This window comes from Scyliorhinus torazame, chromosome 11 (assembly GCF_047496885.1).
Source record: "Scyliorhinus torazame isolate Kashiwa2021f chromosome 11, sScyTor2.1, whole genome shotgun sequence".
Taxonomy (NCBI): domain Eukaryota; kingdom Metazoa; phylum Chordata; class Chondrichthyes; order Carcharhiniformes; family Scyliorhinidae; genus Scyliorhinus; species Scyliorhinus torazame.
The window spans coordinates 1,385,956-1,409,060 of NC_092717.1; the positions used below are offsets into that span (position 1 = coordinate 1,385,956).

The 23,105-nt window shown below is 53.2% G+C and overlaps 1 protein-coding gene across 1 annotated transcript in view; it reads right to left on the minus strand.

Annotated features, from left to right (window-relative positions):
• LOC140386077 (secreted frizzled-related protein 4-like) overlaps positions 1–23,105 on the minus strand; it is an 81,836-nt gene that overhangs the window by 15,996 nt on the left and 42,735 nt on the right. Inside the window, 1 exon segment of the mRNA XM_072468654.1 lies at positions 7,655–7,718. Coding sequence (XP_072324755.1) covers positions 7,655–7,718 — 64 coding nt within the window.

Sequence of the window (23,105 nt, forward strand, 5' to 3'; positions counted from 1 at the left end):
CTAGATGGGCCAGGCTGCGGCCCAGGCGGCTGAGATGGCGAGCTGCCAGCCTGTCCTGCCCGTTGCCCACCCGATGCACCTGGGACGGAATGGGGGGAGTCCGAGGTGTCGCAGTGTTCCGGGACCTCCCCTACAGGGGGAGCCGGGACGGACCACACCACCTCCTCCTCCCTCGGGGTGCCCGATGGCCCCCAGGCCTCTACATGGGTGGGGGATGCGAACGGACTGGCCATCCGACGCCCCCCCGACATCTGGCGCTGCCAGTCCTGGAGGCCCGTGCTGGTATCGACAGGGGTCTGTAGGTTTGCAGCCATGGAGCCCAGGGGGTTTGCAAACCCTGTGTGTGACAGTGCGACGCCGGCTCGCACATGGCCACTGGCGCCGATGCCCTCAGTGATGGCCTGCAGAGACTGGGCCATGGCCTGCTGAGACTGGGCCATGGCCTGCAGAGACTGGGCTATGGCGTTGAGCGCCTCTGCCATATGGCGCTGGCACTGGCTCATGGCCTCCTGTGAGAGGGCAGCCATGTCCTGGGCCACAGACGCCACCTGCACGGAAAGCCCCAGGCCTCGCAAACCGTTCCCCATGTCTGACACCGTCGCACCCATTGCCTCCACCGCGGACGCCACCCGTGCGGTGTCGGTGGAGGGTGTTGGTGACAGCAGTGGCGTTGTGTCGTGCTCTTCGTCCCACTCTGAGTCCATGGCACTTTGGGGTGGGGGTTCGTCTCCACCCATCCACTCTGAGTCACTGTCCGGTATTTCGTCTTCCTGGGTAGTGCTGTCCCGGGTAGGGGTGTCCTGGGTAGTGGTGTCCTGGGTAGTGGTGTCCTGGGTAGTGGTGTCCTGGGTAGTGGTGTCCCGGGTAGTGGTGTCCCGGGTAGTGGTGTCCTGGCTCGGATGTGACGGGGGCCTGTGGCTGCCCCCCTCGTCGCTGGGTGGTCGCTCCCGCACGTGACGGGGGTGTCGTCTCCCTGTTGCTCCAGGTCTCTCCGTCTCCCGTGGTGTGCGAGGGTCATCCTGCGGGCGTCGCATGCTGGAGGGTCCGGGTCTCTCCGTCTCCCGTGGTGTGCGAGGGGCATCCTGCGGGCGGTCTGCATCTGCGGGGATGGGTGCCTGGACGTTTGGTCCTGCGATACACAATGAAGCATGCATGGTTAGACATCAGGCAGTGATCAGGTGATATGGGGGAGAGGGATATAGGGGAGGGGGGATATGGGGACGGGCTGTCGGTGGCTCACTTGCTCGTACGCCCCCGACCTCTGCATCAGCAACCTCCCGGTCGTCAGGTCCGCCAGCCAGTTCCAGGGCCCTTTCCTCGTGTTCGGTCAGTGGCCTCTCATCAGCGGGGCCTCCTCCAGTCCTCACATGCTCCCTATTGTTGTTGCGCGCTTCTCCTGTGGGGGGGGGGGGGGGGGGCGGCGGTGGCAGGGATAAAAGGCAACACTGTTAGGCAGGTATACGAATGCACGCCATCGGTTGCGCGTGCATTGCAGAGGTTAAGGTTAGGGCTGGATTCACTTGGAGATATGGGGGAGGGGGGATATGGGGGAGGGGGGATATGGGGGAGGGGGGATATGGGGGAGGGGGGGTATGGGGGAGGGGGGATATGGGGGAGGGCGGATATGGGGGATATGGGGAGGGGGGATATTGGGGAGGGGGGATATGGGGGAGGGGGATATGGGGGAGGGGGGATATGGGGGAGGGGGGATATGGGGGAGGGGGGATATGGGGAGGTGTGATGTGGGGGATTTGGGGGAGGGGGGGATATGGGGGAGGGGGGATATGGGGGATATGGGGGAGGGGGGATATGGGGGAGGGGGGATATGGGGAGGGGGGATATGGGGGAGGGGGGATATGGGGGAGGGGGGATATGGGGGGAGGGGGGATGGGGGGATATGGGGGAGGGGGGATATGGGGGAGGGGGATATGGGGGAGGGGGGATATGGGGAGGGGGGGGATATGGGGGAGGCTCACCCTGCCTGCTCTGACGAGGTCGTTCACCTTCTTGTGGCACTGGGTGCCTGTCCGTGGTGTTAGGGCCGCAGCGGTGACGGCCTCTGCCACTTCCCTCCACAGACGCCGGCTGTGGCGTGGGGCAACTCTGCGGCCGTGCCCGGGATACAGGGCGTCTCTCCTCTGCTCCACCGCGTCCAGGAGCGCCTCCACATCGCGTGACTCGAACCTCGGGGCTGAGTGGCGGCCAGCCATCCAGTCGGGTGTTCCGGTCGGGAGTTCCGGTCGGGTGGGGGGGAGCAGCGCGGCCTTATGAGCCGTCACGCCGTGCGGCGCGTATGACGCTGCACGGCATGAACCACTGCGCAAGCGCGGATCCCGTTACGTCGCTGCTAGCCCATTTCGGGCCGGAGACTTTCGACCCATTTTTCCGACGTGACACAAGTCGGATTTGCGCCGTTTTTTGCGCCGATCGGCGGACTTTGCGCCGATAACGGAGAATTTCGCCCCCTGTCCCCGCCGTCCTCCCAATTCTCCTGCCCCCCATAAACCGGCCCGGCGTGAGTCATATGCCACCCGCCTCGGAGAATGGCGGGGTCCGGCGCGACTCAATGGGCGCCGGGGCCGCTCGAATTCTCTAGCCCGAGATGGGCCGAAGTCCCGCCCGTCTGTAGCCGGTCCCGCCGGCGTAACTTAGAGAAGGTCCCTTACTGGCGGGACCTGGCGGGGCGGGCGGGCTCCGGGGTTCCTGGGGGGTCGTGGGGGGTATGTGGCCCCGGGAGGTGCCCCCACGGTGGCCTGGCCCGCGATCAGGGCCCACCGATCCGCCTGTGCCGTGGGGGCACTCTATTGCTGTGCATCGCCGCTGTGGTCCTCCACGATGGCCGATGCGGAGACGAACCCTCCCGTGCATGCGCGGGGATGACGCCAGCACACGCTGGTGCTCCCGCGCATGCGCCGACTCGTGCCGGCCAGCGGAGGCCCTTCGGCGCCGATTGGCGTGGCGCCAAGTCCCTATCCCGCCGGGCCGGCAGGACACCAACCACGTCCCGGGGCGGGGGCGCGGAGGATTCCGCACCTTTGGGGCAGCCCGACGCCGGAGTGGTGCCCGCCACTTCCCATCCCGCCGGGACTCCTCGCCTCCCGCCCTAGGTGTGGTGGTGGGCAGCTCCTGCAGACCCTCTCCTAGTGGGCCACAATGCTGTTTCCCATTCTAAATTCTGCACTTAGAACCTCATTAATTATACACAACTGCCTTTCCTTCTGAGTCAACTGGCAGGGCCGGCAGCTGACTTGTCCACCCTCGTATCAGCTGGTGGGTTTGAAGGTTCCGGCGCTATATTTAAATACCAGTCCTGTACACTCGCATCTCTCTCCAGCTCACCTGTCTTCGCCAGACCCAGCAGGTGTCAGCAACCCAGAGAGAAAAGGCTTGCAACCTCAAGAACAAAGAAAATCACAGGACAGGAACAGGCCCTTCGGCCCCTCCATGCCTGTGCCGATCATGATGCCATAACTTAAAAAAAACCTTCTGCCCTTACTCGGTCTGTATCCCTCTATTTCCTCCCTGTTCATGTACCCATCTAGATGTCTCTTAAATGTTGCCAATATCCCCTGGCAGCACGTTCCAGGCACCCACCACTCTGCGTGAAAAACGTACCCCACATATCTCCCTTAAACTTTCCCCCTCTCACCTTGAACCTGTGCCCCCTGTATAATTGGCACTTCCACCCTTGGAAAAAGCCTCTGACTATCCACCCTGTCTATGCCTCTCATAATTTTGGAAACCTCTATCAAGTCTCCCCTCAGCCTCCGTCTTTCCAGTGAAAACAATCCTTGTTTATTCAACCTCTCCTCATAGCCGACACCCCTCGAGACCAGGCAACATCCTGGTGAACCTTCTTTGCACTCTCTCTAAAGCTTCCACGTCCTTCTGATAATGTGGTCACCAGAACTACATGCAATACTCCAAATGCAGCCTAACCAAGTTTTTATACAGCTGCCCCAAAAGAAACCCCCCCCCCCTCCCCCCCCGCCCCTGGGCTGCTGCTGCTGACCTCCTCCTAATGCTCCGCGAGATAGTCTAGGAACGGTTGCCATCGCCTGAGGAACCTTTGCACAGACCCCCGCAGGGCAAACTTTATCCTCTCCAGCTTGATGAACCCAGCCATGTCATTGATCCAAGCTTCCACACTTGGGGGCTTCGCATCTTTCCATAATAGCAGTGTGTCCAGGAAGCTTTTCTAACGCAGTATGTAGATTGTCCGACCAGAGGAGGGGCAAAATTGGATTTAGTACTGGGTAATGAGCCAGGGCAAGTGATAGATTTGTTAGTGGGGGAGCATTTTGGAGATAGTGACCACAATTCTGTGACTTTCACTTTAGTAATGGAGAGGGATAGGTACGTGCAACAGGGCAAGGTTTACAATTGGGGGAAGGGTAAATACGATGTTGTCAGACAAGAATTGAAGTGCATAAGTTGGGAACATAGGCTGGCAGGGAAGGACACAAGTGAAATGTGGAACTTGTTCAAGGAACAGGTGCTACGTGTCCTTGATATGTATGTCCCTGTCAGGCAGGGAAGAGATGGTCGAGTGAGGGAACCATGGTTGACAAGAGAGGTTGAATGTCTTGTTAAGAGGAAAAAGGTGACTTATGTAAGGCTGAGGAAACAAGGTTCAGACAGGGCATTGGAGGGATACAAGATAGCCAGGAGGGAACTGAAGAAAGGGATTAGGAGAGCTAAGAGAGATTAATTAGAGATAGTATAACAGCTGCAGAAAGGCAGTTCGAGGAGTATCACCCTAATAAGGTAGTATGGGTTGAAGTCAGAAATAGGAAAGGAGCAGTCACCTTGTTAGGAGTTTTCTATAGGCCCCCCAATAGTAGCAGAGATGTGGAGGAACAGATTGGGATAGTGGGAAATTTGGCCAGTTGGATAACGAACTGGTTAACCGATAGAAGTCAGAGAGTGGTGGTGGATGGCAAATATTCAGCCTGGATCCCAGTTACCAGTGGCGTACCGCAGGGATCAGTTCTGGGTCCTCTGCTGTTTGTGATTTTCATTAATGACTTGGATGAGGGAGTTGAAGGGTGGGTCAGTAAATTTGCAGACGATACGAAGATTGGTGGAGTTGTGGATAGTAAGGAGGGCTGTTGTCGGCTGCAAAGAGACATAGATAGGATGCTGAGCTGGGCTGAGAAGTGGCAGATGGAGTTTAACCCTGAAAAGTGTGAGGTTGTCCATTTTGGAAGGACAAATATGAATGCGGAATACAGGGTTAACGGTAGAGTTCTTGGCAATGTGGAGGAGCAGAGAGATCTTGGGGTCTATGTTCATACATCTTTGAAAGTTGCCACTCAAGTGGATAGAGCTGTGAAGAAGGCCTATGGTGTGCTAGCGTTCATTAACAGAGGGATTGAATTTAAGAGCCGTGAGGTGATGAGGCAGCTGTATAAAACTTTGGTAAGGCCACATTTGGAGTACTGTGTACAGTTCTGGTCGCCTCATTTTAGGAAGGATGTGGAAGCTCTGGAAAAGGTGCAAAGAAGATTTACCAGGATGTTGCCTGGAATGGAGAGTAGGTCTTACGAGGAAAGGTTGAGGGTGCTAGGCCTTTTCTCATTAGAACGGAGAAGGAGGAGGGGCGACTTGATAGAGGTTTATAAGATGATCAGGGGAATAGATAGAGTAGACAGTCAGAGACTTTTTCCCCGGGTGGAACAAACCATTACAAGGGGACATAAATTTAAGGTGAAAGGTGGAATATATAGGAGGGATATCAGAGGTAGGTTCTTTACCCAGAGAGTAGTGGGGGCATGGAATGCACTGCCTGTGGAAGTAGTTGAGTCGGAAACATTAGGGACCTTCAAGCAGCTATTGCATAGGCACATGGATTACGGTTAAATGATATAGTGTAGATTTATTTGTTCTCAAGGGTAGCACGGTAGCATTGTGGATAGCACAATTGCTTCACAGCTCCAGGGTCCCAGGTTCGATTCCGGCTTGGGTCACTGACTGTGCGGAGTCTGCACGTCCTCCCCGTGTCTGCGTGGGTTTCCTCCGGGTGCTCCGGTTTCCTCCCACAATCCAAAGATGTGCGGGTTAGGTGAATTGGCCAATGATAAATTGCCCTTAATGTCCAAATTGCCCTTGGGGTTGGGTGAAGGTGTTGAGTTTGGGTAGGGTGCTCTTTCCAAGAGCCGGTGCAGACTCAAAGGGCCGAATGGCCTCCTTCTGCACTGTAAATTCAATGATAATCTATGATTAATCTAGGACAAAGGTTTGGCACAACATCGTGGGCCGAAGGGCCTGTTCTGTGCTGTATTTTTTATGTTCTATGTTCTAATACCAATGCAAAGTACTCATTAAGAATTTCACCCACTTCCTGTGGTTCCACGCATAACTTACCTTCATTGTCCTTAAGTGAGCCTAGTCTTTCTCTTGCTACCCTAACATATGCATAAAAAGCCTTGGGATTCTCCTTGACCATGTTTGTTAAAGACATTTCAAGACCCCTTACAGCCCTCCTAATTCCACATTTAAGTTCCTTCCTACTTTCACTGTACTCCTCAAGGGCCTCATCAGTTTTTAGATGCCAAGACCTATCGTTTATTCCTTGTTTCAACCACCCCTCCAGGACCTTCACCTGCAGGCACCATGCCCCATTTGGACCTCTATCCACCACATTTGGTGTCTTCCTGCATCCATTTCCAGTAAACAGTGTGCCAGCTTTTCATGCAGGCTTATTGTGTTCCAGCTTATCTCCCCTTGGCCTTCCCTCTGCCTTCCATTGTTCGTCTTCCTCATCCACCATCTTTCCCCTCTGCTTGCCACCGTGAGCACCCCCCCCCCCACCACACACACTCTTTGCACAGCCCTCCTTCCACATTGCTCCCCTTCTCCTCCTCAGGCCAGCCTTCTCCCTTCCCACCCAGTCCTCATCTTGCATTCTATTCCCAGATGTATTTTGGATCCTTGCCCCAGTTGCTGCATGAGTCCTGCAGAATATTCAGATCCAAATAAACGCTGATGTGCGGCATCAGAGTCAAGAAGGCCCCTGTCCTCCCCCACCTCAGGTGCAGGACTGATCTGAGATGGCGACAGTAAGTGCTGTCCATGAAGACCAACTCAACGTGGAGATGGAGGCAGGAAACAGTGTGCCCACAGACTGATGAACAGCACATCAGGAGCAGCACAGTGACAGTGGGACATACATCCCAAAGTCTCTTGCGAACTCAGCACCATCTTGCTCATTAGCAATGGGGTTTTAGACCAACCTATTTTCATGCTGGCATGACGCAAGACTGAAAGGCCTGACGCGATGCCGGCAGGCAGCTGTTTTAATGACGACTTACCAGATGCAAATGAATGCAAACAGCAGCCAGAGGGAGGTCCACCTGCCTTTAACCTGCCATTGGAAGGATTGTTACGTGATTTTACACTGCCGAGTTTATGACTTCTTGCTGCCTGCTTGATTCTCTGCCGCAGAGGCAAAGGAGAGTTCTGCCCGACATGTTCTGCATTTGTCCAATATTATTTGTCATGTTTGTCACCATAATAAGCACAGTGCTGGGAATAAGCAATACATTAAACTTGTTCTCTTGCATTTTCACTTTAGGTGAAGTAAGTTGGTATTAGATTTCCATTTAGCATTTTTATATTGAACATTCAAACTGTTTTTCTACATACGTCTTACCTTGAACCGTTTAACCCAATGATCTCTCCATTTTTCAGCTAAACATCCATTAAAAAGCATCAATCTGTGAAGAATCAGAAAGGATGGCATCAGACTGAACTTTACAAAATATGTGGTCAAAATACATAGGGCGGGGTCTTCCGTTCTGGCAGCCGACCAATGGGGTTTCCCGTTGTGGCCCCCCACACAGTCGGGAAATCCGCGGGCGTAAGTGCGCTACCGGCAAAGCGGAGGATCCCGCTGACGGAGAATCCCACTGACGGAGAATCCCACTGACAGAGAATCCCGCTGACAGAGAATCCCACTGACAGAGAATCCCGCTGATGGAGAATCCCGCTCACGGAGAATCCCGCTGACGGAGAATCCCGCTGATGGAGAATCCCGCTGACGGAGAATCCCGCTGAGAGAGAATCCTGCTGACGGAGAATCCCACTGACATAGAATCCGGCTGAGGGAGAATCCCGCTCACGGAGAATCCCGCTGACGGAGAATCCCGCTGATGGAGAATCCCGCTGACAGAGAATTCCGCTGACAGAGAATCCCGCTGACAGAGAATTCCGCTGACAGAGAATCCCGCTGACAGAGAATTCCGCTGACGGAGAATCCCACTCACAGAGAATCCCACTGACAGAGAATCCCACTCACAGAGAATTCCGCTGACAGAGAATCCCGCTGACAGAGAATCCCGCTGACGGAGAATCCCGCTGACGGAGAATCCCGCTGACGGAGAATCCCACTGACGGAGAATCCTGCTGACGGAGAATCCCGCTGACGGAGAATCCCACTGACGGAGAATCCTGCTGACGGAGAATCCCGCTGACGGAGAATCCCGCTGACGGAGAATCCCACTGACGGAGAATCCCGCTGACCGAGAATCCCGCTGACAGAGAATCCCACTGACAGAGAATCCCACTCACAGAGAATCCCACTGATGGAGAATCCCACTGACGGAGAATCCCACTCACGGAGAATCCTGCTGACCGAGAATCCCGCTGACAGAGAATCCCGCAGACGGAGAATCCCGCTGACCGAGCATCCCGCTCACGGAGAATCCTGCTGACATAGAATCCGGCTGAGGGAGAATCCCGCTGACGGAGAATCCCGCTGACAGAGAATCCCGCTGATGGAGAATCCCGCCGACGGAGAATCCCGCGGGGGGGAGAATCCCGCTGACAGAAAATCCCGCTGACAGAGAATCCCACTGACGGAGATTCCCACTGACAGAGAATCCCGCTGACGGAGAATCCCGCTGACGGAGAATCCCGCTGACGGAGAATCCCGCGGGGGGAGAATCCCGCTGACAGAGAATCCCACTGACGGAGATTCCCACTGACAGAGAATCCCGCTGACGGAGAATCCCGCTGACAGAGAATCCCGCTGATGGAGAATCCCACTGACGGAGAATCCCGCTGATGGAGAATCCCACTGACGGAGAATCCCGCTGATGGAGAATCCCACTGACGGAGAATCCTGCTGATGGAGAATCCCGCTGACAGAGAATCCCGCTGATGGAGAATCCCACTGACGGAGAATCCTGCTGATGGAGAATCCCGCTGACAGAGAATCCCGCTGACAGAGAATCCCGCTGATGGAGAATCCCACTGACGGAGAATCCCGCTGATGGAGAATCCCACTGACGGAGAATCCCACTCACAGAGAATCCCGCTGACGGAGAATCCCGCTGACGGAGAATCCCGCTGACAGAGAATCCCGCGGGGGGGAGAATCCCGCTGACGGAGAATCCCGCTGACGGAGAATCCCGCTGACAGAGTATCCCACTGACATAGAATCCCGCTGACGGAGAATCCCGCGGGGGGGAGAATCCCGCTGACATAGAATCCCGCTGACGGAGAATCCCGCTGACGGAGAATCCCGCTGACGGAGAATCCCGCTGACGGAGAATCCCGCTGACGGAGAATCCCGCTGACGGAGAATCCCGCCGACGGAGAATCCCGCTGACGGAGAATCCCGCTGACAGAGAATCCCGCTGACGGAGAATCCCGCGGGGGGGAGAATCCCGCTGACATAGAATCCCGCTGACGGAGATTCCCGCTGACGGAGAATCTCGCTGACGGAGAATCCCGCTGACAGAGAATCCCACTAACAGAGAATCTCACTGACGGAGAATCTCACTGACGGAGAATCCCACTGACGGGGAATCCCGCTGACGGAGAATCCCGCTGACGGAGAATCCCGCTGACGGAGAATCCCGCTGACAGAGAATCACACTGACGGAGAATCCCGCTGACAGAGAATCCCGCTGACGGAGAATCCCGCTGACGGAGAATCCCGCGGGGTGAGAATCCCGCTGACAGAGAATCCCGCTGATGGAGAATCCCGCTGGGGGAGAATCCCGCTGACAGAGAATCCTGCCAGCAGGTTTCGGGGCAGTGCCACCCCTGCCAGCAGGTTTCGGGGCAGAGTGGGGTGGTTTCAATGAGAAATCCCATTGACAAGTGGGGGGCGGAGAGAATCCCGTCTCCAGCGAACAACGTGCGACCGAGAAACGCGTCTGGGGGACAGGAGAATTTTCTCAGCCTTCAGAAATTTTTATTATGATTTCTATTTTGGTTTCAGCTACAATTTTTTTTGCCCCTCCAACTGGCCCCACATTAAAAGTTATTCAGACTGAACAGAACCCCGCAGAATACTATTACCCAGAATACTATTCCACTCACACTAAGAAATTGTCCTTAACCCCTACTCTCTGCTAACCAATTTTATCATTTCCAGCCACCTTCAGTCAGAAGTGCCAAATACAAGATCCATCCCAGCTTCCTCCAGAGGTCCCCAGCTTCACCGATGTCAGTCTTCACTCTACCAAGAAACAGCTGAAGGCACTGAATACTGCAAAGGCTGTGGGGCCCTGACAATATTCCAGCAATCAGACTGAAGACTTGTGCTCCAGAACTAGCTGCGCTCTTAGCCAAGATGTTCAAGTGTTACTGCAACATTGGCAATGTGGAAATTTCTCCAGCTTTTGGTCTGTCCTCAAAAAGCCGGGCAAATCCGACCCAGCTAATTGCCACCCGATCAGTCTCCTCTGATCAAAGTGATGGAAGGTTTCATTGACAGAACTATCAAGTGGCACTTACTCAGTAATAGCCATCTCACAGGTACTCAGCTTGGGTTCTGCCAGGTCCACCCATCTCCTAACCTCATTACAATTTTGGTCAAAAGATGCTCAAAAGCACTGAACTGCAGAAATGCGATGAGAGCGACCTGTCCTGACATCGTCACAGCATCATGAGAAGTGGCGTCAAAGAACCCAAACAAAATGGAAGTTAATGGGAATCAGTAGGAAATCTCTCCACTGCTGGAGTCATACCAAGAACAAAGAAGATGTTTGTGGTTATTGGGCGGCAATCATCTATGTTCCAGACATCACTGCAGGAGTTCTTCAGGGTCTTGTCCCAGGTACAACCATCCACAACTCCGCAGTACTGCAACTGTACAGACAGCAAGACCTGGAAATTCAGTCTTGGACTATTAGGTGATAAGTAACACTCATACCACAGAAGTGCGAAGCAATGTCTAGGTCTAACAAGAGAGATCTAACCAGCTCCATGTGTCATTCAAAAGCATTACCATCACAAAACCCACCAGCTCCAACATCCTGGGGTACCACCGACCAGAAACTGACCAGAAACTGACCTTGACGAGCCATATAAATACAGTAACTTTAAGAACAGGTCAAAGGCTGAGAATTTTGTAGCACATAATTGACCTCTTCCTGTCTCCCGAAAGTCTGTTCACCTTCCACAAGGCCCATATCAGGAATATTCTCCATCACGTGGACCTTACAAAAAGCTCGGCATAATCCAGGACAAAGTCACCCACTTGACCAGTACTGTCATATCCTGGGCCCGACTGAAGCCTCTGGAGTCAGGGATCTGGATTTCCCAGAAGGACTCGGAGAATATGCACTCCCCCGCTGAGCAGAGCGGAGCTTCCGAGGGCTCCTGGTATAAGGCCGGCCGGCCGGCCCATAACCTGCTGCCACTCACTCGGAAGATTATCTTTGACTAAAGTCTCTGTAAGAAATCTTCAATAAACCTTTGGGCAGCATGGTCGGCACAGGCTTGGAGGGCCGAAGGGCCTGTTCCTGTGCTGTACTTTTCTTTGTTCTTTGTTCTTCTGTTTATCCTGCAACCCGATGTGGACTCCTTCCTTAGGGGGTGGTTACAATAAGCACCCCATTCATTACCTTAAACATTCATTCCTTCCACCACAATGCACAGTGGCAGCATTGTGTATCATCTAGAAGTACCAGTGCAATAACTCACCAACCCACTCCTTCGAAAACATCTCCTAAACCTGTGACCTCTACCACCTAGAAGGACAGGAGCAACAGATGCATGGAAACTGCACCACTTGCAAATTCCCCTCCAAACCACACCATCCTTCAATGTTGCTGGGTCAAAATCCCAGAATTCCCAAACAGCACTTTGGGTGTGCGGCAGAGGGACTGCAGCAGTTCAAGGTGGCCGTTCACCAGAACTCTTTCAAGGCATAGCCTCAAAATAAGGGGAAGTAGATTTAGGACTGAGTTTAGGAGGAACTTCTTCACCCAAAGGGTTGTGAATCTATGGAATTCCTTGCCCAGTGAAGCAGTAGAGGCTCCTTCATTAAATGTTTTTAAGATAAAGATAGATAGTTTTTTGAAGAATAAAGGGATTAAGGGTTATGGTGTTCGGGCCGGAGAGTGGAGCTGAGTCCACAAAAGATCAGCCATGATCTCATTGAATGGCGGAGCAGGCTCGAGGGACCAGATGGCCTACTCCTGCTCCTAGTTCTTATGTTCTTATGTTAATAGGGATGAGTAAGGAATGCGAGCCTTGCCAGTAGTGCCACAGAAGAATAACAAATGTTTAATCCAATCCACCACACTTCCCCAATTCCTCATCCTTATTCTTCTCCAATAGTCTCTCCTACCTTTTGAAAAGTTGTAGGAAGGTTTCTGGACACTAGATCCTGTGCCCACATTCCCTCCCACCAACCCATATGTTTCCTCTTCAAAAACCTTGATCACATTTCTGAAGCAAAATCTTTCTTTCTGAAGTAAATGCTATTTGCTTCTATTTCCTTTTTATCGAGGTATTTATAATTCCATTTCGTAACACCTTTTCCCTTGTGAAAATCTGAACCTACTGTTTGGAAAGCAGTTTTGCACAAATTATAGTAATTCTATTCCTGCTCTCCTTTTACTGCCTCCTGTTCAAATCAATGAATGAGTAATTAAGATTTCCAACAACAAAGATTTTGCCATTTCCACTCATGTATCTGATTTGTATATAATAATCTTTATTATTGTCACAAGTAGGCTTACATTAACACTGCAATGAAGTTACTGTGAAAATCCCTTAGTCGCCACATTCCGGCGCCTGTTAAGAGTTAATAATGGAAACTCACAGATCTGCCTCTGCTGAGTAAATATTGTAATCAGCTACATTAGAAAATCTGAAAGATATTATTAAGAATGTCCTATTCAGATCCATTAAGACTCCACTTGTACTACAGATACAGACCCATGCACCTTGTGCAGAAGGTCTCCTTATTCTTGCATGCCCTCAGAGTGCTGTGACATTGCCTCTTCATGAAATTGGCCCCTTCCCGTGGTTGGAGCTGATGCAGTCAAAACTCCAAGACTGGTCAAGCTCACCACCATGAGCTCTCAATTGGTCACGGTGCTCTGCCAGATTGATATACATCTGCTGCTGTAGGTCCAAATGCTGAGCCCCAAACTGAGACACTCTCTCACTGCCCCTTAGAACATCACTGCAATTGTTGTCCCCCTCCCCACCTCACCTCCCAGTCCTGGCCACCTACCCCAAGGAGGGATGTCCACAGATGTTTCTGCCACCACCTCCTGCACATCAGTAAGAATAAACAACAAGACCTCCTCCACAATAGTCCTCAAAAGCGGGGCCCAGCAAGGCTGTGTACTTAACCCCCTACTATACTCCCTATACACACACGACTGCGTGGCAAATTTGGTTCCAATTCCATTTACAAGTTTGCTGATGACACGATCATAGTGGGTCGGATCTCAAACAATGACGAGTCAGAATACAGGAGGGAGATAGAGAACCTAGTGGAGTAGTGTAATGACAAAAATCTATCCCTCCATGTCAGCAAAACTAAAGAGCTGGTCATTGGCTTCAGGAAGCAAAGTACTGTACACACCCCTGTCAGCATCAACAGAGTTGAGGTGGAGAGGTTGACAGCTTCAAATTCCTAGCTGTGCACATCACCTCATGACCAACCTCTCGGAGCACTTCATTACGATCGATGTCAAGGCCACCGGACGGTAGTCATTGAGGCACGTTGCCTGGTTATTCTTTGGCACCGGTATGATGGTGGTCTTCTTGAGGGCAGCATGGTGGCGCAGTGGGTTAGCCCTGCTGTCTCACAGTGCCGAGGTCCCAGGTTCGATCCCGGCTCTGGGTCACTGTCCATGTGAAGTTTGCACATTCTCCCCGTGTTTGCGTGGGTTTTGTCCCCACAACCCAAAAGGTGTGCAGGCTAAGTGGATTGGTCATGCTAAATTGCCCCTTAATTGGAAAAAATGAATTGGGTACTCGAAATTTATTTTTAAAAAAGAAAAAGGAAAAATAAATGATGGTGGTCTTCTTGAAGCAAGTGGGGCTCTCGGAACGGAGTAGGGAGTGGTTGAAGATGTCCGCAAACACATCTGTCAGCTGGCCTGTGCAGTATCTGAGTGCACAACCAGGGACCCTGTCCCGACCCATCACCTTCCGAGGGTTCACTTTCAGGAAGGCTGATCTGACTTCGGAAGCTGTGACGATGGGTATGGTGTGTCCGGGTCTGCTGGGGCAGTCGACAGCAGTTTGATGGTTTCCTGCTCAAACTGAGCATAGAATGCATTGAGTTCATTGGGAAGGGTGCGCTGCTGTCGGAGATACTGCTTGGTTTGACTTTGTAGCCCGTTACGTTGTTTAGGCCTTGCCACAACCGCCAAGAGTCTGTAACGCTAGTCTGTGACTGTAGCTTGGTCTGATATACTCTCTTGGCATCCCTGATGACTTTGCGGAGGTTGCACCTGGATTTCCTGTATAGGTCAGGGTCGCCTGACTTGAACACCTCAGACCTGTCCTTCAGTAGGGTGTCAATCTCCCGATTAAGCCATGACTTCCGGTTGGGGAATGTACGTACTACTTTCTTTGGCACGCAGTCGTCTACACATTTGCTGACAAAGTCTGTGACGGAGGTGACATACTCATTTAGGCAAGTCGCTGAGTTCTTAAATATGGACCAGTCCACTGTCTCTAAGCAGTCATGTAGGAGCTCTCCTGTTTCCTCGGACCAGCACTTCACGACCTTCTTAACCAGATTCTCCTGCTGAAGTTTCTGTTTGTATACCGGGAGAAGGAGCACCGTCTTATGGTCTGATTTTCCAAAGTGTGGTTGAGGGATGAAATGGTAGGTGCCCTTGATGTTTGTGTAGCAGTGGTCAAGAGTGTTATCGCCCATGGTGGGACAGGAGATGTGTTGGTGGAATTTTGGCAGTACACTCTTGAGGTTGGCCTTGTTGAAGGAAATTGTTTCAAATGGGCTCGGTGTTGGGACCCTTACTTTTGTGTTATATATTAATGTTTTGGACGTGAACCTGGAAAGCATGATTGGGAAATTTGCAGATGACACAAAGATTGGCCGAGTGGTGGACAGTGTAGAGGAAGCTACAATCTCCAGAATGATATCGATGGGTTGGTGGAGTGAGCGATAAAGTGGCAGATGGACTTTAACACAAAGAAGTGTGAGGTCATGCATTTAGGGAGGTCAAAGGGTTATAGGGAGCACACAATAAACTAAGAGGGGTAATGAAGTGAGAGATCTCGGCGTACAGGTACACAGGTCCCTAAATGCAGCAGTTCAAGTAGACAAGGTTGTTAAGAAAGCAAATGGAATGCTCTCCATCATTGGCAGAGGTATAGAATATAAAAGTAAGGATATAATGTTGGAATTGTATAAAACACTGGTGAAGCCACAACTGGAATATTGTGTGCAGTTCTGGTCACCACATTATAGGAAGGAGGTTATTGCTCTGGAGCGGGTGCAGAGGAGGTTTACAAGCATAGTGGCACAGTGGTTAGCACTGTTGCTTCCCAGCACCTGGGACCCAGGTTTGATTCCCACTTGGGTCACTGTCTGCAGAGTCTGCACGTTCTCCCCGTGCTTGCGTGGGTTTCCTCCCACAAGTCCCGAAAGACGTGCTGTTGGGTGAATTGGACATTCTGAATTCTCCCTCTGTGTACCCGAACAGGCGCCGGAATGTGGCGACGAGGGGATTTTCACAGTAACTTCATTGTAGTGTTAATGTAAGCCTACTTGTCACACTAACAAAGATTATTATTAAAGAATGTTGCCAGGTCTAGAAAAGTATGGCTAGGAGGAGAGGTCGGATAGGTTGGGATTAGTTTCCTTGGAGCAAAGAAGGCTGAGGGGTGACTTAATTGAGGTGTACAAAATTATGAGGGAAAGAGATAGTGATCAGGATAAAATTGTTTCCCTTGGTGGAGAATTCCAGAACCAGGGGACAGAGATTCAAGAAGGCGTAGAGGGGACATGAGGAAGAACTTGTTTATGCAGAGGGTAGTGGGTGTCTGGAATTCGCTGCCCGAGATGGTGATGGAGGAGGAGACCCTAAACTCTTTTTAAAAGGTACCTGGATCTGCACCTTAAGCACTCTAAGCTACAGGGCTATGGACCGGGTGCAGGAAGGCGGGATTAGAAAGGGCACCTGGGTGTCCTCGGGCTGGCACGGACAAGATGGGCTGAACGGCCTCCTTATGTGCTGTAACTCTTCTATGATTCTAAATGTGCACAGGGTCGACTCCTGGTCGAAACAAGACAAAACCACTGACTGCAGGACCGTTCCCCAGCCTGAAGAACGGAGAAACACTAACCAAAAAGAAAGTGCTGGAAAATCTCAGCGAGTCTGGCAGCATCTGTAGGGAGAGAAAAGAGCGAACGTTTCGACTCCAGATGACCCGTTGTCAAAGCTAAAGACAGAGAAAGTGGGAAATATTTATAATGTGGAGTGAGAATGAAAGATGAGTCATAGCCACAGAAACCCAGGGAAACTGGGTGCTAATAGTCACAGAAAGCAAAGGGAAAGAGTGCGATTGGCAGTCCCCAGAGAGAACGAAAGATGTGAAAGGCCAAACTGCAGACAAACCAACATCAGAGGGTAAACTGTAGATGTGTGTGGGGGGGGGGGGGGGGGGGGAAGCAAAGGGGAGAAAGGGGAAGGAAAGCTGGATAAGGTGGGGAGGGGGGATATATATAAAGAAAGACAAAAGAGAAAGAAATGGTAAAAAAAACAGTTAAATGAAATGGGATTTAAAAACAAAGGGGTCGGGGTGGGGTAGAGCTAATTATCTGAAGTTGTTGAATTCGATGTTGAGACCGGAAGGCTGTAGCGTGCCTAACCGGAAGATGAGATGTTGTTCCTCCAGTTTGCGTTGTGCTTCACTGGAACATTGCAGCAGGCCAAGGACAGACATGTGTTAAGTAATGGGTTAAGAGACATTGCAATTAGTTGTCTCATTTATGTTAAGTATCCATTAATTGACACTGATATATAAAGGGGCTTCAGGTGGCCTCAGTCAGGTGGTGTGTTAAGAGTTTTGTGCAGAGGCTGTGGAAGTGAAATAAGTGGTGTTTGGTGAAAAGGAACAAGGACTTTAGACTCTTCATTTCACAGCAACTAAAACATCTAACAACATGTGGCCATGGGAGCAGGGTCTTGTGTTAAAATGGCAAGCAACAGGAAGGTCAGGGTCCTGAATGCGCATAGACCGAAGATGCTCAGCAAAGCGTTCTAGATATAGAGGAGACCAAATTGGGAGCAGCGAATGCAATAGACCAAATTGAAAGAGGTGCAAGTGAAACGCTGCTTAACCTGGAACGAGAGTTTTGGACATGGGATGTTAAGCATGGAAGAGGCAAAGGGGCAGCTGTTACACCTTCTGCGATTGCATGGGAAAGTGCCATGGGTGATAGGAGAGGTATTGGGTATTGTGGAGGAGTGGACTAGATTATCCCGGAGGGAACGGTCTCTGCGGAATGCTGACAGAGGGAGTGAAGGGAAGATGTATTTGGTGGTGACATCACGCTGGAGTTGGAGAAAATGGCGGAGGATTATGCTTTGCATACAGAGGCTGGTGGGATGAAATGTGAGAATGAGGGGGACTCTGTCCTTGTTCTGGGAGGTAGGGGAGGGGGTAAGGGTAGTGGTGCGGGAGATGGACAGCACACTGTTGAGGGCCCTGTCCACAACTGTAGGTGGGAAGTCACGGTTGAGGAAGAAGGAACACATTTTCGAAGCACCACTTTGGAACGTGGCATCATCGGAACAATTGCGACGGAGGCGAAGGAGCTGAGAGAAAGGGATGGAGTCCTAACTGTGCATGAGCGGCCTTTTTCTGGCTGCTGCACTTCACAGAAGGTCGAAAGTCGTAAAAAAACATGAACTTCACATAAGCAACCATTTACCAGTTGGGGCCTGGAGTCCGCTGGGACTTGTACTTCCTGACCTCTGAACCCCCAATGTCCAACTGCTGATTAAGGTAGGCACTTGGAGCTCGTAGCAGAAGGGTGTGATAAATGTTGTCCATAGTTTGGATTCCTCACCCAAATGACATTGTCAGAAACTACTGTTTGCATCCAACTTTGTAAAAACTGTACTTACTGCCAGCTGTGCCAGACTCGATGGACCGAATGGCCTACTTCTGCTCCGACGTCTTATGGCGTATTCCATCTCCGTCCCGTAGTGGGGAGCGTGTATTCCATCTCCGTCCAGTAGTGGGGAGCGTGTATTCCATCTCCGTCCGGTAGTGGGGAAGTGCGTATTCCATCTCCGTCCAGTAGTGGGGAGCGTGTATTCCATCTCCGTCCGGTAGTGGGGAAGTGCGTATTCCATCTCCGTCCAGTAGTGGGGGAGCGCATATTCCATCTTCGCCCAGTAGTGGGGAGCGCGTATTCCATCTCCGCCCAGTAGTGGGGAGCGCGTATTCCATCTCCGCCCAGTAGTGGGGGAGCGCATATTCCATCTCCGTCCAGTAGTGGAGGAGCGCGTATTCCATCTCCGTCCGGTAGTGGGGAGCGTGTATTCCATCTCCGTCCAGTAGTGGAGGAGCGCATATTCCATCTCCGTCCAGTAGTGGGGGAGCGCGTATTCCATCTCCGCCAGTAGTGGAGGAGCACGTATTCCATCTCCGTCCAGTAGTGGGGAGCGTGTATTCCATCTCCGTCCGGTAGTGGGGAAGTGGGTATTCCATTTCCGCCCTGTAGTGGGGGAGCGCATATTCCATCTTCGTCCAGTAGTGGGGAGCGCGTATTCCATCTCCGTCCGGTAGTGGGGAGCGTGTATTCCATCTCCGTCCAGTAGTGGGGGAGCGCGTATTCCATCTCCGTCCAGTAGTGGGGAGCACGTAGTCCATCTCCGCCCTGTAGTGGGGGAGCGCGTATTCCATCACCGTCCAGTAGTGGGGGAACACGTATTCCATCTCCGTCCAGTAGTAGGGGAGCGCATATTCCACCTTCGTCCAGTAGTGGGGGAGCACGTAGTCCATCTCCGCCCTGTAGTGGGGGAGCGTGTATTCCATCTTCGCCCAGTAGTGGGGAGCACGTATTCCATCTCCGCCCAGTAGTGGAGGAGCGCGTATTCCATCTCCGTCCGGTAGTGGGGAGCGCGTATTCCATCTCCGTCCAGTAGTGGGGGAGCGCGTATTCCATCTCCGCCAGTAGTGGAGGAGCGCATATTCCATCTCCGTCCAGTAGTGGGGAGCGCGTATTCCATCTCCGTCCGGTAGTGGGGAACGTGTATTCCATCTCCGTCCAGTAGTGGGGGAGAGCATATTCCATCTCCGCCCAGTAGTGGGGAGCGCGTATTCCATCTCCGTCCGGTAGTGGGGAGCGTGTATTCCATCTCCGTCCAGTAGTGGGGAGCACGTATTCCATCTCCGCCCAGTAGTGGAGGAGCGCGTATTCCATCTCCGTCCGGTAGTGGGGAGCGCGTATTCCATCTCCGTCCAGTAGTGGGGGAGCGCGTATTCCATCTCCGCCAGTAGTGGAGGAGCACATATTCCATCTCCGTCCAGTAGTGGGGAGCGCGTATTCCATCTCCGTCCGGTAGTGGGGAGCGTGTATTCCATCTCCGTCCAGTAGTGGGGGAGAGCATATTCCATCTCCGCCCAGTAGTGGGGAGCGCGTATTCCATCTCCGTCCGGTAGTGGGGAGCGTGTATTCCATCTCCGTCCAGTAGTGGGGGAGCGCGTATTCCATCTCCGCCAGTAGTGGAGGAGCGCATATTCCATCTCCGTCCAGTAGTGGGGAGCGCGTAGTCCATCTCCGCCCTGTAGTGGGGGAGCGCGTATTCCATCTCCGTCCAGTAGTGGGGGAACATGTATTCCATCTCCGTCCAGTAGTGGGGGACCGCATATTCCACCTTCATCCAGTAGTGGGGGAGCGTGTATTCCATCTCCGTCCGGTAGTGGGGAAGTGGGTATTCCATTTCCGCCCTGTAGTGGGGGAGCGCATATTCCATCTTCGTCCAGTAGTGGGGAGCGCGTATTCCATCTCCGTCCGGTAGTGGGGAGCGTGTATTCCATCTCCGTCCGGTAGTGGGGGAGCGCGTATTCCATCTCCGTCCAGTAGTGGGGAGCGCGTAGTCCATCTCCGCCCGGTAGTGGGGGAGCGCGTATTCCATCTCCGTCCAGTAGTGGGGGAACACGTATTCCATCTCCGTCCAGTAGTGGGGGAGCGCATATTCCACCTTCGTCCAGTAGTGGGGGAGCACGTAGTCCATCTCCGCCCTGTAGTGGGGGAGCGTGTATTCCATCTCCGCCCAGTAGTGGGGAGCACGTATTCCATCTCCGCCCAGTAGTGGAGGAGCGCGTATTCCATCTCCGTCCGGTAGTGGGGAGCGCGTATTCCATCTCCGTCCAGTAGTGGGGGAGCGTGTATTCCATCTCCGCCCAGTAGTGGGGAGCACGTATTCCATCTCCGCCCAGTAGTGGAGGAGCGCGTATTCCATCTCCGTCCGGTAGTGGGGAGCGCGTATTCCATCTCCGTCCAGTAGTGGGGGAGCGCGTATTCCATCACCGTCCAGTAGTGGGGGAACACGTATTCCATCTCCGTCCAGTAGTGGGGGAGCGCATATTCCACCTTCGTCCAGTAGTGGGGGAGCACGTAGTCCATCTCCGCCCTGTAGTGGGGGAGCGTGTATTCCATCTTCGCCCAGTAGTGGGGAGCACGTATTCCATCTCTGCCCAGTAGTGGAGGAGCGCGTATTCCATCTCCGTCCGGTAGTGGGGAGCGCGTATTCCATCTCCGTCCAGTAGTGGGGGAGCGCGTATTCCATCTCCGCCAGTAGTGGAGGAGCGCATATTCCATCTCCGTCCAGTAGTGGGGAGCGCGTATTCCATCTCCGTCCGGTAGTGGGGAGCGTGTATTCCATCTCCGTCCAGTAGTGGGGGAGAGCATATTCCATCTCCGCCCAGTAGTGGGGAGCGCGTATTCCATCTCCGTCCGGTAGTGGGGAGCGTGTATTCCATCTCCGTCCAGTGGTGGGGAGCACGTATTCCATCTCCGCCCAGTAGTGGAGGAGCGCGTATTCCATCTCCGTCCGGTAGTGGGGAGCGCGTATTCCATCTCCGTCCAGTAGTGGGGGAGCGCGTATTCCATCTCCGCCAGTAGTGGAGGAGCGCATATTCCATCTCCGTCCAGTAGTGGGGAGCGCGTATTCCATCTCCGTCCGGTAGTGGGGAGCGTGTATTCCATCTCCGTCCAGTAGTGGGGGAGAGCATATTCCATCTCCGCCCAGTAGTGGGGAGCGCGTATTCCATCTCCGTCCGGTAGTGGGGAGCGTGTATTCCATCTCCGTCCAGTAGTGGGGGAGCGCGTATTCCATCTCCGCCAGTAGTGGAGGAGCGCATATTCCATCTCCGTCCAGTAGTGGGGAGCGCGTAGTCCATCTCCGCCCTGTAGTGGGGGAGCGCGTATTCCATCTCCGTCCAGTAGTGGGGGAACACGTATTCCATCTCCGTCCAGTAGTGGGGGACCGCATATTCCACCTTCATCCAGTAGTGGGGGAGCGTGTATTCCATCTCCGTCCGGTAGTGGGGAAGTGGGTATTCCATTTCCGCCCTGTAGTGGGGGAGCGCATATTCCATCTTCGTCCAGTAGTGGGGAGCGCGTATTCCATCTCCGTCCGGTAGTGGGGAGCGTGTATTCCATCTCCGTCCAGTAGTGGGGGAGCGCGTATTCCATCTCCGTCCAGTAGTGGGGAGCGCGTAGTCCATCTCCGCCCTGTAGTGGGGGAGCGCGTATTCCATCTCCGTCCAGTAGTGGGGGAACACGTATTCCATCTCCGTCCAGTAGTGGGGGAGCGCATATTCCACCTTCGTCCAGTAGTGGGGGAGCACGTAGTCCATCTCCGCCCTGTAGTGGGGGAGCGTGTATTCCATCTCCGCCCAGTAGTGGGGAGCACGTATTCCATCTCCGCCCAGTAGTGGAGGAGCGCGTATTCCATCTCCGTCCGGTAGTGGGGAGCGCGTATTCCATCTCCGTCCAGTAGTGGGGGAGCGCGTATTCCATCTCCGCCAGTAGTGGAGGAGCGCATATTCCATCTCCGTCCAGTAGTGGGGAGCGCGTATTCCATCTCCGTCCGGTAGTGGGGAGCGTGTATTCCATCTCCGTCCAGTAGTGGGGGAGAGCATATTCCATCTCCGCCCAGTAGTGGGGAGCGCGTATTCCATCTCCGTCCGGTAGTGGGGAGCGTGTATTCCATCTCCGTCCAGTAGTGGGGGAGCGCGTATTCCATCTCCGCCAGTAGTGGAGGAGCGCATATTCCATCTCCGTCCAGTAGTGGGGAGCGCGTAGTCCATCTCTGCCCTGTAGTGGGGGAGCGCGTATTCCATCTCCGTCCAGTAGTGGGGGAACACGTATTCCATCTCCGTCCAGTAGTGGGGGACCGCATATTCCACCTTCATCCAGTAGTGGGGGAGCACGTAGTCCATCTCCGCCCTGTAGTGGGGGAGCGCGTATTCCATCTCCGTCCAGTAGTGGGGGAGCGTGTATTCCATCTCCGCCCAGTAGTGGGGAGCACGTATTCCATCTCCGCCCAGTAGTGGAGGAGCGCGTATTCCATCTCCGTCCAGTAGTGGGGGAGCGCGTATTCCATCTCAACCCTGTAGTGGGGGAGCGCATATTCCATCTCCGTCCAGTAGTGGGGGAGCACGTATTCCATCTCCGCCCTGTAGTGAGGGAGTGGGTATTCCATCTCCGCCCAGTAGTGGGGAAGTGCGTATTCCATCTCCGTCCAGTAGTGGGGAGCGCATTTTCCATCTCCACCCAGTAGTGGGGAGTGCATATTCCATCTCCGTCCAGTAGTGGGGAGCGCGTATTCCATCTCCGCCCTGTAGTG